The sequence below is a fragment of the Fukomys damarensis genome, unplaced genomic scaffold (genome assembly GCF_012274545.1).
Source record: "Fukomys damarensis isolate Sample0158 unplaced genomic scaffold, DMR_v1.0_HiC HiC_scaffold_15, whole genome shotgun sequence".
Lineage (NCBI taxonomy): Eukaryota > Metazoa > Chordata > Mammalia > Rodentia > Bathyergidae > Fukomys > Fukomys damarensis.
In genome coordinates this window covers 5,623,494-5,641,497 of record NW_022900927.1, presented here as the reverse complement: position 1 = coordinate 5,641,497, position 18,004 = coordinate 5,623,494, and the positions used below count along the sequence as shown (strand labels likewise).

At 39.4% G+C, this 18,004-nt stretch overlaps 1 protein-coding gene and 1 pseudogene across 1 annotated transcript; both read left to right on the top strand.

Annotated features, from left to right (window-relative positions):
* Positions 1-580: 580 nt before the first annotated feature.
* On the top strand, positions 581-8,296 carry LOC104861995 (olfactory receptor 8S1). The gene is made up of 2 exons (XM_010623691.2): positions 581-1,512; positions 8,248-8,296. The coding sequence occupies exons 1-2, from the start codon at positions 581-583 to the stop codon at positions 8,294-8,296; spliced, it is 981 nt and encodes a 326-aa protein (XP_010621993.2).
* On the top strand, positions 7,244-7,427 carry LOC117286235 (annotated as a pseudogene).
* Positions 8,297-18,004: the final 9,708 nt, after the last annotated feature.

The window sequence follows — 18,004 nt, the reverse complement described above, 5'->3', positions numbered from 1 at the left end:
CCTGAATATCAGACTTCTCACAGGAGAAATGGGACTAAAACACCTTATCTTAGGGCTCAGAATTTTCGGGCAAGTCTCATGGAATTTCCTTGAAACTAACTGAGATGGTGATTAGGGAAGTACTCTGTATACAGCAAAGTCCCATTAAAGTTATAAATATAAAAGTCCTATTAAAGTTAAATCCGCTGTCCATAAAGTAAAGAGCGGGACTGCTTTATGACGTCGAGAGGAACTCCTCACTTTTGCATCTATGGGCCCCTTTTTCCACTCTATATGTTATGAACGCGTGGTTATAAAGACAGATAGAATACAAGTCTGATCATGTTGGGGTTTTTGTTCTTCTGATCTTAAAAATATTAAATACATTTCCATTAGGGATGGAAGAATTGTGACCCCAATCCTGTTGGTGAAAGAAGAGAATTCTTTAAAGTATGTGAAGACGGTGATACGAGGTCAGTGGTATCAAAATGGGACAAGTCAAGGGAAGGCAGAGAGGGACGGATGACGGGTGGTACCCAGAGGCAGCCGGGAACACCTCACATCCCTCTCTCTGTTTCATTCCAGAGAAGTATCGTCCACAATGGCCTGGAGGAACCACAGCACCATCACTGAGTTTATTTTCATCGGACTGTCTGACAACGCCCAGATCAAGGCTCTGCTCTTTGTGCTGTTCTTAGGGATTTTTATCCTGACTGTGATAGGGAACTTGACAATGCTGCTGGTGATCAGGGTTGACTCCCACCTCCATACCCCCATGTACTTCTTCTTGAGCAACCTATCATTCCTGGATCTCTGCTTCTCTTCAGTCACTGTGCCCAAGCTGCTGGAGGATCTCCTTTCTGAGAGGAAAGCCATCTCAGTAGAGGCCTGCCTGACTCAGGTCTTCTTTGTGTTTATCACCGCAGGGACTGAAGCCTTTCTTCTTTCAATGATGGCCTATGACCGTTATGCTGCCATCTGCTACCCATTGCTCTATGGCCAGATGATGAGCAACGAGCTCTGTGTGAAGCTGGTACTACTTTCATGGGGCCTAGCATCTATCAATTCAGTAGTCATTGTACTCTTGGCTGTTAATCTAGACTTCTGTGAGGCCCAAACCATACACCACTATACCTGCGAGCTCCCCTCTCTCTTTCCTCTATCTTGTTCTGATGTCTCCATCAATATCAACATCCTGATCTGCTCCACCTTACTGCATGGGCTTGGAACCTTTCTCCCCATCTTTTTCTCTTATGTCCGTATTGTGTCCACTATCCTGAGCATGAGCTCCACCACAGGCAGGAGCAAGGCATTTAACACTTGTTCCTCTCATCTTATTGCAGTGATCCTGTTCTTTGGCTCGGGATTGGTTCGCTATCTTATGCCCACTTCTGGTTCCTCCTTAGATTTGCTCTCCTCCTTGCAGTACAGTGCAGTCACACCCATGCTGAATCCCCTCATCTACAGCCTAAAGAACCAAGAGGTGAAGGCAGCTGTGAAAAGGACATTAGGGAAATGCCTACATTATTTTGGGTAATGAATCAGGACCTAAATAGTAGGAAATAAGTTTGTGCTCCAAGTGTTTGAGTTTAAAGCAGAGTTCTGAGCACTAACTGAAAGGAAGCGCAGTGCCACTCTCTCCCTGGCTAGAATGACAATGAAAAATAAAATACCCAAAACTATCTGGTTTATTCCTGCACATCTACGGTCTGCGTTTTCTTTGTTCTACCCTCTTACACCAACCCCACAGGTTTCTTCCCAGTGTGCACAGTTAAATGTTGCACCTCCTGAAATAATGGTTTCCTATCTTACTTTTCATCTTTACTCTTTTTGTCTCATTCGTCTACTGTTGTAATTTTTCCCATTTATAATAGGCTATTCTATTTCTTCTTCATGGTTTCAAGCAATAGTCTTAAATCTATGTTATGGAATTTCAAATTTAAAAACAAAAATATGTTGGCACTTCTTTTGAAAGACTATAAATTTATTTTATTTTTGCAACTTCCTTCTTCCTTCTGCCACTTGTATTCTCCCTTCAATTTTGTTCTACATTCTTAGAATTTTTTGCCCCAGATATTTCCAAGAAATCATTACCTTTATATTATGATTTTTTATCAATTGAATTCTGAATTGTAAATAGATTATAGATCTCATCCCAAGCTTACATTTATTTAACGTTAACTGACATCCCTTTCACAGCACAATTCCCCATTTTTACTTCCCCGTTTCCACAGCATAACATAATGGTTAGATACACAGTCTCTAAAAGACAAGTTATCCTGACTCATAGCTTTGCCCATATAATCTTTCTAAGCTTGTTAAATATAAAATTAGCATAACAATAGTACCTGCAACGTGCCATTATTGTGAGGGTTAAATGAAATAGTAAATATAGAACACTGCAAGACTAGTAGCCACTGTTTGAGTGTTTGCTTCTTCTTCTAAGCCCATCACAGCCAAATCCCTTAGCAACATTGTATGTCCAGAAATTCACCTAGCCAATAAGGTAATGGGCAGCAGCCCAGTCTTAAGATGAAGAAACAAATTCAAAGGGTTCAAGAATGTTTTCAGGCAAAACAGTTTAGATTACCCATCTTAAAGGGTACTTCCAAAATCACTTAAAAATACCTCCAAGAACCCCAGACCGTAATGCATCTCTCTCTTAAGGGCCTGAACTCTCATTTTCTCTGAGTGTGTACTTCGTTAACCCTGCCTAACAAATCACTAACATGTCCTGAAATTCTTTTTCTATGATGAGAAGTCAATAAACCTTGTCTATGGAGGGAAAGGGTAAGTTGAGATCCCTGTCTCCTCTTTGGAGACCTCTTGGAACCCCTCCAGTGACAGTCATACTCCATGAACACCCGGCTCCAGGCTGGTTCCAGGCACCAGTCTGGTCCCAGGATCCCCAGGCTCCAGGATGGTCCCACAGACTTACTCTTCAGGTCTTTTCCATCTCAAAAGAGGCTCCAGAAATCCTAAACCCCAGAGTTGCTCCAGTGCCAAGCCAGCCTCCACAACCCTAGTTTATCAGGCTGGACCTGAGGTCCTAGCAATCAAGCCTGCCTCAGTACCAGGTCAGCCCCCAAATCCCAAGATCAGGCCAACTCTAGCAGCCCCAAGCTCCAAACCACTCCTATCACTGACCTGGCTTCTAAGGCCTGCCCAGGGGTTAGGGTTAATCACCTTAGCCCTAGTAATCAGGTCAGCACTCACTGACACATCCCCCAGGCACCAGTCTACCTCGCAAACTCAGGCTCCAGGCCCACCAGAGGTCCCAGAGCCAGGCCAACCCTGGTGACTATAGGGATCCAGGTCATATCTGTTACCACATTGGCCTAAGCAGCCCCAGACCCCAAACCAGCAAAAGCAGCTTTCAAGATATTCCCACCCACAGGCCAGCAGCTTACATTTCATCAAAGGCAGCCTGAGCACAAGGGGAGGCAATGATTGAGCCTAGAAAAGTGCTAGTAAAGATTATGAGGCCAAATGCAAAAGAAAACAAAAGTCAAGAGATGCCTAGCTGCTATGCCTCTTGAAAGGGCATTTTACTTTAAGTAATCACACATAAAAATCCTTTGTCTATCACCTCTGTAGTTCTACCTATTTTTTAGTAGTTTGACACAGGTGGCCCCTTTGATCCTTTCTCCCTTGTCTCTGAATGCAATTCTGCTTTTCTAGAGACATTTTCCAGTCAATTGTCTGTGGGTCATTGTTCCTGAGTGCTGAGACATCTTTCCATATGATGCTTGGTCAAATCAGGTTCCATGTTGGAAGGGAAGTGACAGATATTAGAGTCACTGCCAAAACATTTTTTAGCTGAATATGAGCAGTAACAGAGGTTTAGAAAGAGTAGTTGTTAGGCAAAGTTAATCTAGTCTATTGCCTATTTTAATCTTCTGTTCTGTACGTGAAAGTCAGCACCCAAAATAAGGTATTAGAACTGTGATGATATAAAGTTTACAAGCAAATGTAAAACAAACAGAAGCAAAGTAAATACAGCCTAGGTAATAGATTTGAACTAAGAAACACAGTAACCAAGTTTATAAAAGAAAACCAACTTGTGAGCTCTTATGTCTCAGAAAATTCCCAATGTTCTGGTCTTTTCACAGTGGAAACTCATCTGGACTAGGCAGTTTCTATGCTCATAGGAAATAACTTTTTTTTTTCCATTTTGGAGGTCATAGCGAGAGTTGAAAATATTACCTAAGAACTACATGCTCTTGTTTGAAAAAGTTTCGGGAATGCCTCCTCTGACCTCTGGCTTGGTCCTGCCTAACTCTCCAACTATTTGGTTACATGGGAAGATTCTCAAATCCTCAATGAGAGAGAGGTGCAAGGAGCTTCTCCTCAGTGGTCATATGTAGTTATTTGGATATCTCTTGACTTTATTTCTCTGATTTTGGATACTGTTGTAGGAAAACCTTTGAAATGAGAGGCTCTCACACGTGGCCCTTCAGAAGGATATGTATAGATTAGAGTCATTAATGGACCAGCTGAGCTTTGCTGCTGAGGAGACAGAGGAGCCAATGCCATTAATTCCTCGAGTTATAACCTGAACCCTAATCTGAGGCTTATTAAGTAGTCAAATCAAAATATATAAGAGCCTTAGGTGGTCCCATGAACTATGGTCTTTTGGAATTTCTGTGTTGGACCTGTGAGCTAGGACTAAGGCCCGTGGGGTTTATGGCAGGTTCTGAATGAGGTCAAGTGAGTGGCCTCCTCCTAGCGGGACTTCAGGATATTTTGCTTTGGGTGCTTAAGTTGAACCTTTGGAAATTCAGAGGAATTAAAATTAAAATATCAGGAGAATTTTAGACAGATGGCTGCATGAAGTATGATATATACTGTGAGAAAAAAGAGAGTTCTAAGATTTCATTATCAGCAGAGGTAAATATCAGTCTAATTTCTTAATCAAATTGAAATGTATCCATTATAATTTGTAACTGGGCCTTATTATTGTCAATTATGAATGGTAGGGCCTTGAAGGAATATTCCAGATTAAATTCAGATTTGAAATATAGTGAAGAATTGGGCACTATGTGTAACATTTTCTAAAAAAAAAAAAAAAGTTGGAATCACAGCATTGCCATAAGAGCCAATAATTAGTGGTTATCTATAAGATGTGATTGAAATGTAAAGTGAATGTTTAGAAACATTATTACAGTAAAAGATGCATTGTCTTTAATTCCCCCTCAAAATACTACCCCACACTTTGAACATATTTATTCCATCACTTGACACTTTCTGAAGATCTTCTGGAAATCCTCCTTGTGTCTTTAGATGCGCTGTAGTGGCCACCTCCATGTCCTGAATTGACTCAAAACATTTGCCTTTCATAGTAATTTTCACTTTGGGAAAGAGTCAGAAGTCACATGGTACCAGATCCAGTGAAAAAGGTGAATGAGGGCACACCATAATGGTTTTAGAAACCTGCCTTTGTATTGGCTGGCACTCAGCATTCACCATATTTTTAACATCATTCATAAAGACTCCCGTGAACGGAGACTTCCAGAACTGCTGTAGAAAATGGCAAGAACAATGCAATAAACATATTCAAAATGAGAGGGAGTGTTTTAAGGGGGATGAAAATGATGTATCTTTAACTGTATTAAATATTTTTATTTAAACATTCAGGTATATTTCTCCTTCTCTTCCTGTACCATGTGCTGGATAATGTTTTATGTGTTTTCCATGTGTCTAATATTAATATTCTCCTAAAACACTTTCAGCTAACTCTTTTTTTTTCTTTTATTGAGTTTATTGGTACATTCTAGGTATACAGTACAGCTACATTCATCATTGGGATCTTGTACCTTTACATAACAGGTCTTGGTTCTCATTTTTTCCCCTTGTCCCTGCCCTCCCTTCACCCCCTCCTCCCCTCCCCATTTACAAACACTTTATTTCCATTGTTTCATTTTCTCGTTATTTTTTTCCCTTATTCCCTTTCCCCTACCCTTCCCACTTTCCCTACACCTTTAGCCCTTTTCTTCCCATTTCACAGTCAGTTATCTCATTAGGATCTTATGTACTATTACAGTTTATTCACACCAGAGGAGTTAACTAGTCTTAAAAATGCTTATTTTACTAATAAGGAATTTGAGACACGGGAATGTTAAAAATATTTTCCCAGGGTCACACAGTTTTTAAGACTCAAGATTCAAACTCAAGTCCAAACCAGTGGCTCCAGCACTATACTAAAGAGTTCCTACAAGAAGAACATAGGTTTGTTGTTGCATGGAGTGTTTTGTGTGTGCTTAGTCACTGGGAGAAGGAGATAAATGTAAAGGAAGAGCTATGAAGCTGTAGTCCTGAGGTGCAGGACGACATTGGACAAGCAGGACACATTTCATATTAATTATATTTCTGCACTGACGCTGTAGTAAACAGCTAAAGAGTTATTTCTTCTTTAGAATGTTTTATATTTGTGAATATCTGTTTATATTTGGATAAATACTAAGATTATGTTATTCATCTGTAAACATTAATTGAACCAACTGTCTTTTGATACCTGAGTTAACACTACTGTAAAATTGCAATTGTGAGTTAATTGTATTATTTGATACAACTTCCTTAATGGTCTTAATCACCTGTAAAATATAAGTGGGACTTTATCACATGCCTAACTGACTTCTAAATTATCTCTTCTTCTAGGCAAACATTAGCAAAACTGAGGGACAGGGTGGGGTAGTGGTCCAAAATAGCATGCACTGGGGCTGGGGATTTAGCTCAGTGGTCCCACTGCCTGTTTTGTGAGTGCAAGGTCCCATGTTTGATCCCCGGTACCAAAATAAATAATTAAATAATATGCACTGCCTGTTATGGAAAGAAATAAAGACTTCAGTGTATAATACATTTGTAATCACTTGTTAAGTGCCTGACCCAGAGCAATCCCATGGAACACAATGTCGTTTTAAGATTACCTATTATTTACTTTCCTTCTGCTATCTGACCACCGACTGTCTGTTCCAAAAGAAGGCATAACACATTCCCGGATGAAATAGCCTACAGTCAAAAGATAGCAACAAAAGAAATATTCTTTGAAGTCTCTCCTGCGTTGGGCTGGGACCTGTTTTAAATTAAGATTAACCTTTCATAGGGCCAGGGATTTAGCTCAGCGGTTCGGTGGCCTGCCTTGCAAGCGCAAGGATCCAAGTTCAATCCCCGGTACCAAAAAAAAAAAAAAAAAGATTAACCTTTCATAAATTTCTTACATGATGAAAACACTTAAGGAAACACTGACCATCTAAAAAAGACAGGAAGCTTTGCGCAGTGGCAGTATAGTAGCCAATGAGGTTTATCTAAGACATGATTACTGCTAATTAAAAAAAATTAAAAAAGCTTTTTCAATTCCTAAATGACCTCTAAGTAAAATGCTGATAACTATCATAATCACCATAGTTCCCTGAACCACAAGAGTAATTTTTGTGGCCATAACAAAGTATCAAAACCTGACTTGGTACAGAAGTCTCTGTAGCACGCTGGCCTTTTATTTGAAGGTGTAACTCTCTTTTTGTCTACTTTACAACAGATTTTACCCATACTTCAGCATGGCTGCTTATGTGTCTTGACTGAAGTCTTTCACTGAAGGCACAAAAAAAACAAGGAAATAGGGGGCTGGCTCTTGCTCCCTCAGAGCACAACTTCCTGGTAACAATTCCTACCAAAGTACAAGAAATCACCATCATCCCAAGGATTGATGAATTTTTTTTTAGGTCCCTTCTTTGACAGGTTCAGGTCAGCAAACTCAAACAGACAAACAAAGATGTGAGAGATGGAGCAGATCTTTGTTGGGGGACCAGGACACTTCACCAGAATGGAGTGAAGCCCCAAACTGATTCAAACCCCCAGATTTATTGAGGAAAAACAAAAACGCAAGGTTCTTCTGGGGGCAGATGTTTGTTTTAGGTAGCAAGGCAGGCAAGTGAGGCATGCAAGTGAGGCACGGTGTCCATTTGGCTGAATAATTAACTTTCATCTGATTGTTCCCTCAGAAACTTCCTTATTTTCACCATAAGGTCCATCTCTGCCTGAGCTGCAAAACATCCTGTCTTCAAGATGTTTCAGCTCCTCAAAGTTAGCAGTCTTCTGCCTCCTGAGTCAACCCAAGCAGGCGTTGACTCCTTGGGTGTCAAAAGAAACTTCACCCTTACTGATCGATTAAATGGTCTTTGTCCCAAATAGGGTGGTGGTTAGACACCTGTATGCATTTATTAAATCTAATAGGACAGTACACTTTAAGAAGTAATTTTCCTCAGTGGTCAGGGATTTATCTCAGAGGCACCGCACCCACCTCAGAAGCACAAGGTCCTGAGTTTGATCCCCGGTACTGCAAAAAAAAATAATAATCATAATCATAACAACTGTCCTATACATGCATAAAAAAGTAAATAAAGCATTACATGATATTGTTTATGTACAGTTAAACACTCAAAATACTACTCTGTATGTTCTTGTAAGTACATGAAAATTGGTTTAAAAAATTATTCAGGAAGTCATTACATCTGGAGCAAAAGGAATAAACAATGTCAATGTCATTGCTATCTGTAAAGTTTTATCTTGTGAGGAACAAATTTTCCTCTAACATCATGCATGTCTTGTCTGTCTGTGTCTGTCTGTGTGTGTGTGTGTGTAAGAGAGAGCGACAGGAGACAGACCAATGAGTAAGAGTGACTAGTAAGAGAAAAAGATGAAATTTATTTGCTTAAAGAAAGTGGCTTGGCTCCCAACCCTTTAAGGATTTGTATACCTATTTTAAAGGGGGAAAAGAGTACAGGCTTTTTAATGGGATGGGTTTCTCTAGGAAAGACAGTCTTTGAGGGAACAGTATGGGAGATTGCACAGTTTGTGATGATTTTTGTTCATACAGGGAAAATCTTCTTCTTCTTCTTCTTCTTCTTCTTCTTCTTCTTCTTCTTCTTCTTCTTCTTCTTCTTCTTCTTCCTTCCTCCTCCTCCTGCTCCTCTTCTTCTTCCTCTTCTTCTTCCTGTTCTTCTTCCTCTTCTTCTTCTTCCTCCTCTTCCTCTTCCTCTTCCTTCTTCTCCTCCTCCTACTCCTCCTTCCTCTTCATTTTCTTCCTCTTCCTCCTTCTCCTCGTCCTCCTTCTTCTTCCTCTCCAAAGCCATGAAACCCCTGGAGAGGAGCTTTACAGCAGTTTCATTACTGGTCTCCTTCCTAGTGATGAAGCTGTCATGAGAGCATCAGCGGGGTTGGCCCTTCAAAGAGGAGATGGAAACCTCAACTCACCCTCAAGACAGAAGCACCTTATTACCAGGTGCTGGGTATATTTATGTGGTTGTAGGCTGTCTTCAAAATGTGTGATCTAGAGGCCGGGTGTGGTGGTGCACTCCTGTAACCCCAGCACTCGGGAGGCTGAGGCAGGAGGATCACTCTGAGTTCAAGACCAGCCTGGGCTACATAGTAAGTTCCAGGTCAGTTTCAACTATACAGTGAGACCCTGTCTCAAAAAAACAAAAAAAAAAATGTGTGATCTAGGATGTATATTCCCACTCTACAGGTCAGGCTACCCATCTGGCAGGCTATGTTAGGATGCAAACCATTTACATGTACCTGAAGTTGAGATGTGTTGCCCACTAATACTGCTGCCTCCTTGAAGGTGGACATTTGTAGGAGAAAGGACAATGGGTAGGTGAAAAGCATGAGATCAGCACCCATTGTACAGGCTCATTGTGTCTTCTGACCCTTAGGAATTTTTTAGAGTGAGTTTTATGGAAGTGAAAAGGCTTGAGATACTTGTTTCCTAGAGCTGCAGATTTTTCTTAAAAGTTCATATTTTTCTTTTCTCTGCCTATCTTTTTTTTTTTCTGTCCCACACCAAAATCCACCTGGAAAAGGGGTTCATGCCAGTCATTGAAGAAATATCTGCTTTTAGTCAGATGGCAGGAAAGGGAGAAATCAGGCAATGCTTCTGTCTGTATCTATTAATTCTCAATTATCTTCTGCACCTTTATGCCATGGTGCTATACTTTAGATCCCTGCAATATGTTAAATGAAAATTAATTTGACAAAAATCAAACAAAACTATGGACAAGCAGGTATTGGAATTGAAAACTTTCCTTCATTGGAGAGTAAGAGTATTGGAGAAAATGGATTGCTAGAGATGCTAAATTTTCTCATACTTTCCCATGTTGACATCAAGGCCACTTGTGAAGGCAAAAGGTAAACATTACAAATAAAAAGAGTGCTGTAGGGCAGGGGATTTATCACAGTAGTTCTGGCACTGGCTTTGCAAGCACAAGGACCAAGGACCCAAGTTCAATCCCTGGTACCAAAAAAAAAAAAAAAAAAAAAAAAAAAAAAAAAGAAAAGAAAGAGTATTGTAGTTAGGTATTTCCTTCCTAGGGTTGCCATTAAAAAAACCACCAAAACTGGGTGGTTTAAAATAACAGAAATGTGCCGGGCGTGGTGGTGCACGCCTGTAATCCCAGCACTCGGGAGGCTGAGGCAGGAGGATCACTGTGAGTTCGAGACCAGCCTAGGCTACATAGTGAGTTCCAGGTCAGTCTCAACTACATAGTGAGACCCTGTCTCAAAAAAACCAAAAAAAAAAAAAAAAAAAAAAAAAGATTACAGAAATGCTTTGTCTCATAGCTCTGGGATTTCAAGACTAAAACTCAGGTATTGTAAGTGACATCTTTCTGATGGCTCTGGAGAGAATACTTGCTTGTTTCTCCTAACTTTTGGCATTTACTGTAGTCAAGTAACCATTGTCTCCAAGTGTGTCTCTATATCATCTTCGTTCTGTGCGTGTCTAAATTTTCCCTTTTATAAAGATACCAATCATATCGGATCAGCATTATCTTAATGAGCTCATTTAACTCATTTACTCCTAAAAAATAAGGTGACCAAATAAGGTCACATTCTAAGGTGATAGAAGTTAATACTCCATCAAAAAAAACTTTTTTGAGAGAGAGAAAGACACAGTTTAACCTGTAATGTTACAAAGATTAAAAATTATGCACCTCAGCCAATCAAATCATCTGTACTCTTTCAACTGCGACTTCTCTATCTTTGGAGATAGATTTTATTTTAAGAACTTTACATGGGGAGGGAGGGAACAAGTTACAAGTATATTATATTATATGGCAAAGGGGACTTGGAGATGTGAATAAATAAAGGATCTTGAGACAAAGAAATCACCCTAGATTATCTTGGTGGGCCAGCTATAATCTCCAGGGTATTCATAAAAGGGAAGAGGGTCAAAGTCAGGAAAGAAGATGTAATCGCTTCTCAACCTTTTGGCTAAAATGAAGTGTAGAAGATGTAACAGTGGAGACAGAGGTTTGAGTGGTGTGTTTTGAAGATACCAGAAGGGGTCATGTTCAGTAGAAGATGGAAACAGCAAGGGAATAGGTTTTCTCTAGAGCCTCCAGAAGGAACACGCCTGCAGACAACTTACCCCACTGAGATAGATTGTGATTTCTAACCAGCAGAAGGATAATATGATTTATTGTTTTAAGCCACTATCCAGCAACTGCTTGTAGCAGTATAAAAAATAAACTTTTTAAATATAAACAACATAATAAAATTAATGAGAAATCCAAGACTCTATGTATATGTGTGTGTATATAGATAGATAGATAGATAGATCTATATATACACACACATCTGCCATATATATATATAAATATAATCAACTAATTATGCAGGAAGAAAAATAATGAATAAAAATTGGAAATAGTCTAATTTGTCAAAACAGCAATATATCTACTTACTATGACGATAAAACATGTGGGACTTAATTCAGGTGAGTATGGGACATGTCTCAGCAACAAGAAAAGTAACCAAGACAGTAGGCTTTGATTATTCTATTTCAAAACAGGGCCCCCAAGGCCAGGGCTTTGGGGTCCACCCCGGGATTGGTGAAGCACATTCAAGTTATGTCTGAGTGGGTCATGAGGCATGGTGTCGATGTTTTGCCCCCGTGTCTTCTGGCACTCACTCACTCTTCTGCCTGTCCTCCACTATGACTCAGAAGCTTAGCCCCACCGTGCTCTTCTCCCACAATGTCATTGTGTTAGGCCAGCTAATCACGGACTGAAACCATGAGCAAATTAAATCTATCATGTTTTAAACTGTGGATGTAGGGTATTGTGTTTCAGATATGAAAAGCTGACTAATGTAGTCGGTACCAGGAGTAGGGTTATTGCTGTGACTGTGCTTCATCACATGGTCTTCAAGCCACTGAAACTGGTTTGCTGGATGAGTTTGAAAAAGTTTCGAGTTGTGCGTTAGAGAAGACTTAGAATACTTTAAGCAGAGCCTGGTAGGTGATTCTACTTGGACCTCAGAAGACCAGAACGATCATAGGAATGTGAACATACAATCCAGGCTCAGTAGGTTTCAGTTGGAAATAAGTATTTCGCTGGAACTTATGGTCCCAACAGTTCAAAAACATTATCACAAGCCTTGTGTAGACTCAAATCACTGTTCTCTGTGAAACAGAGAGCATATAAAGCACAAAGCTGAAGCCTGATCTTCATTACAAGCCCCAAGTAGTGGTGAAATGCATTCTTAGCCTCATGTCTTTTGTTTGCTTGTTTGTTTCTTTGTTTGTTCAGATAGCATTTGCCTATGTAGCTGTGGCCTTGAACTCACTGTGTAGTCCTGTCTTCCATCTCACTGCAATCCTCCTTCCTCACCCTCCCAAGTGCTGGGATGATCAATGTGTGCCACCACATCCAGCAAGTCCAACCTTCTTTTTAAAGGTATTCCTCAAGATACCTATTATATTATTGTTCACGAAGACCAGAACTCAGGATTTACTGTGAAAGGTTTATATAGGTCTAATTCAGCTCTCAAATCAGGTGATCATCAAACATGAGACTTTCCTGGTGGGCCTATTCCAATCACATAAGTCTTTTATTTTGTTGCTGTTATTGTTTTTGGTACCGGGAATTGAACTCTGGCCCTTGCACTTATGAAGCAGATAAGGAACCACTGAGCCAAATCCCGGCCCTCACATAAGTCTTTTAAAAGCAAAGCATTTTCCCAGGGTTGTAGAAATGAGGAAATCAGAAAGATATCAATTATAAGTGGCTGATATGTTGCTGTTATATCTGGAGGGAATCCTGTGTGAAAGTGTAAAGTGGGGCTGTGCAGGACAAGAGCAATCCCAGCAGACAGCCAGTAGGGTGACAAAGTCTTCACACCCAAAATTACAAGAAACTGAATTCCTCCAATACCGTGAATGAGCTGGAAAGTACATTAATTCCCAGAACCTTTATATAAAAGCCCAACCTGAACCACAGCTTGATTTTAGACTTGTGAGATTCAAATCAGAGAAGTCATTCCAACTAAATTTCTGAGCTAGAAAATTGTAAGATAATAATGAGTATTGTTTTAAACTTCTAATTTTGTGGCAATGTATAGTAATTACAGTGGCATTATAGAACTAGGATGCATAGCAAACTGCATCTTCCTTCCTCACATATAGCTGTTTAGTCATCACTTTTCCATAAAACAGAGTGGCAGATGACAGCTTAATGGCCATAGGCCATCTCTGAGTGCAAGCAGGACTCAATCCTTGTGGTGGGAAACACAAAAAAGATCTGAGCTAGGCAGCTCTCTCTGAGATGGCTTTCCTCTGTCGTGCAAGGTGGGCACAATGAGTGAAGAATAGAAGATACCTTGGAAGGAAAGGTGACTAAGGAAGAAAATATGAATACATATAAGTTAAAAACTGTGTGTTTCATAAGTGAAGTCACAAAGTTCCCCATGAGATCAGAAGGCAAATCATCAGCACACAGAGCAGAGCCTGGACTCAGGGCTTCTCAGGTAGCCTGAGTAGGAAGAATGGTGCTGCAGTTCCCAAGGCCATTGATAGCCATTGCTCTTGGAAAAAATATAAGAAAAGGACTGAGTGCTCTTCTTTCCAAAGCAGTTGCCATAGTACATCACAGTGTTCTTTGTCTCTCAAACCACCCACTCCTCTTTCAGCTGAGTCCTTGTACTCCACAACATTCCCCATCATCAATTAAGAAGTCTAGGGGCAGGGATTTAGCTCAGTGGGGTCACTGGGAAAAGAAAGAAGATAAAAAATTATGAGAAAAGAAAAAAATGGAAACAAAGTCTTTGTAAATAGGTGAGGGTGGAGGGGATGAAGGGGGAAATGGGGAGAAATAAGAACTAAGATATATCATGTAAAGGTACAAGATCCCAATGATGAATGTAACTGTACTGTATACCTTAAAAGTACTCATAATATCAGGCAGTCCAATAGAAATATACCTGTCTTGCTCTAAAAAAAAAAAGTACCAATAAACTTAATTAAAAAAAAAAAGAAAGAACCCAGGAATAGAGGGGAAGTTTTTAACTTGGACATAGCTATATACAAAACCCTGTGGTAAACATTGTATTTTATGTAGAAACTTTACAGTTACTGTAATGTCTTTAAGAATGGAAATTTTAAAAGCTTGCCAACTGCCACCTCCACTATTTAACAATATTATTAATACTACTGCTGTTATTACTGTCTGGAAATTTTTTAGTATCTCATAGTTACCCAGTGGCATAATCATAACTTAGGAAACAGCATAACTCACTCCTAAAACTAAAAAGAGTTTAGCAAGTCTTACAAAGGTAAGATCAAATTACTGAAGCCAACAATATATCTTTACACCAGCGATAAGCAGCTAGAAAACTTAATCTAAAATAAGATTTTAAAAATTAAAAATTAAAAAATTAAAAATAATTTTAAAAATAAAATGCAGGCTGGGGATTTAGCTCAGTGGTTCTGCCACCTGCCTTGCAATTGCAAGGTCCTGAGTTCGATCACTGGTACCCAAAAAAATAATAATAAGATGCTATTTTCAAAAGTTATTAAACTTCTAGGAATTAACCTAGTATAGAGATTATATGTATTCTACTACAGAATGCACAAGATCTCAATGGGGAAAAACTTTTCTCCGTTGCATATTCTCATAAAGGGATATCGAAGATTATTTGAATAAAGAAATACCTCATACTTTCAGATGAAGTGTTTGACTACTATAAATACTTGTTTCTCTCTCATTTAGCCTATAATTTCAATGTGAAACCAATAAAACTTTCTATTTTTTAAAGATTTAAATAAATGTCCTATAAGAAGTATATAGATTCATAAAGACTAATTGTTATAGTTTGTGTCTCGATGTCTTCCCAAAGCCTCATGTGGTCATAGCTGGGTGAATCTAGAGTGTGTGATAATAGGATGAGGGCGTGTGACCGCTAAGCCACTACAGGTCAGTGATTGGTTTGGCGCCACACTAATCCTGGTAATCTGAATAAAATAAAAGGAGCAGAAAGATGGTGTTAAACTCTCTTGTTGCTTTTGCTGCTTCTGCCACCATGAACTATTGCCCCTCTGCCACCCTGCCTTGGAGCCAGTCGACTATAGACTGAAACCTCTATGAACTCTGAGCCAGATAAACCTTTCCCCTTTTAATTTGTGTGTTGGGTATTTTGTCCGAGCTCGTATCTTTCTTAGAAAAGTAACTATCACACTAATGATTAGTCACATTAACATTTTCAACATTAAAGAGAGTTAAAGGAGCAAGAAAATTGCCTGCACTTTGGGAGATATTACATACATAGTAATAAAAAGATTGAGGTAGACAAATAGAAGAGAGAGCTCAGAGAGGTAAAGTTGCCACCAAAATCAATCAGAAATGTGGGGGCTGTAAAGGAGGTGCTAGAAACTCTAGCTCAGTATATGAAGACAATGAAATTAAATCCCTCCTTTTTTGGCACATTAGATTGTCTTTTCCAAGTTACAAAGATCCATTAGGTTTAACTAAACTTGTTAATTCTAGACCTTTTTAATTAGTACATTTAAATGGAGTTCCACTTGTTAAGTAGGTTTCTCAGTTCAGACTTAAATTTGCATTTGTCACCATTACAAAGAATCTCCTTTTTCTAAGAAAGACCTGTGAGTTAGTTTCAAGTAATTAAACAATGACAAGCTTGACTTTGTTTACTGAGGTTACAAGAAAGAGATCAGATGATGCTACTGATTTGATTTTAAGTGTCCCCCAGTAGTTCATATGCTTAAGGCTTGTTTCTTAGCTGGTGCTACTGGGAAATGGCAGAAACTTTAAGATATGGAGCCTAGCGTGCAGTCTTTAGCTTATTAGGGACATGCCTCAAGGAATTATGAGAACTAGTCTCTTTTTTCTCCTTTTCACAATCCATCCACGAGATGAGTGATTTTTGCTAGAATATACACTCCTACCCTGATGTTCTGCATCACCAGAAGTTCAAAACAATAGGGCCAGCTGACTGAACTGAAACCTCCAAATCCATGAGCCAAAAAAAACCTTTTATCTTTGCAAATAGATTGTCTCAGGTATTTTGTTATAGTAACAGAAAGCTGCCACAAAAAAGGAAAAAGAAAGCTGCCATAGATGACAACCAGTCCTGAGTTTAATGGTATGTTATCACATCAGAAATACTGAATTTTCTCCTGAAGTTACTCAGGAAATACATTACTTGATAACAGCATGTTGTTCTGAGTTCCTGCGTTGTTGCTATACCTGTGTTAATTCTGATGTTCGACCAACCCATAATCCAGTTGATTGAAGAGATTGTAATGTTATGACTAGAGTGCTGTCTTGTTATTTCTTTGTTTACCACCACAACAATCATCTACAAAAAGACAAATTGAGAATTTGTTTTGGCTTCTTAAACTTTATGTTTGAGTAGACTACACTGCCATATGTGTTCAACATGAATAACATTTAAGATGAAAATACTGTAAAATGTTTTTTCAAAAGCACTTTTAGCTGGAGAAGGTGTGGAACAATAGGAACTCCCATTCCTTGCTGGTAGGAATTCAAAATGGAACAACTTTGGAAGCCAGTTGGCACTTTCTTACAAAACAAAGCTACCTCTAAGAATGTGATCCAACAATCCTACCCTTTGGTATTTGTGCAAAGGAGATGAGCACTTACGTCCATACCAAAAAGAAAATCACACACACATGGTGCTTTCGTCAGCTTTATTCATAATTGCCAAAATTTTAAGACCACAAAGCTGTCCTTTCATAGGTAAATGGACAAATTTGATGCATTCACACAATGACATGTTACTTGTCACTAAAATGTCATGATCCATCAACCATGAGAACACATGGAAGACCATTAAATGTATATTACTAAGTAACAGGGGCCAGTCTCAGATGTTTCCAACTTTATGACATTTTTAGAAAAGGTAAAGCTACAGAGACTGGAAGATCAAAACTTGTCAGGAGTTGAGGGAGGGAGGGATGAGTAGGAAGAGAATAAATGACTTGGTGGGCAATAACCTAACCTGAATGATACTAAAATAGTGGATATGTGACATTAGACATTTATCCAAGGTCACAGAAGGCATGGCACCAAGAGTGAGCCACAGTGAACACGAAGGACTTTGGGTGACAATGATGGGTCCACATAGGTTCACTGATTATAACAAATGCACTGTTGTGAGAGAGAATCCTGATGGTGTGCAAGGCAGTGTATGTATTAAAATGGGGAGTCTCTGTACCTATCACTCAATTTTTCTGTGAGCCTAAAGCTACTCCAAAAATAAAGTGTATTACCTTCTGAAAATACTTTTATCTATGATAGAATTAAACAATAAATCATTCACCAACCTCTTATATGATGTAAGCCCTGAAAGAAGAGCAATGGAGGGGAGGAGTAGCTGGCCCTGGAGAACTCACTCATAACAGGCAGGCCTCCTCCATAAGCATTTCTCCAGGGACCTTCCTTACTCTCCAAGGTCTAGGGCTGAGCTCAAGTCCCTCTGGCCACTGTTATTTGGAAAGCAGAGTCAGAAAGACAATGAGGCTCTTGTTTTGCTCATAAGTGCTTTCCCTATATCCTCTAAGGGAAGGATAAAGTCAGGGGGACACCTCAGAACCCTAGTCATAGCTGTGGTTTTTGCTCCTGTGTTGGAAAAAAAGTCATACAGAAGTCCTTTACTGAGGACAGCTGTTGTTGGTATAGGGTGTCCAGGTGAAGACAAATCTCACTGAAATCCA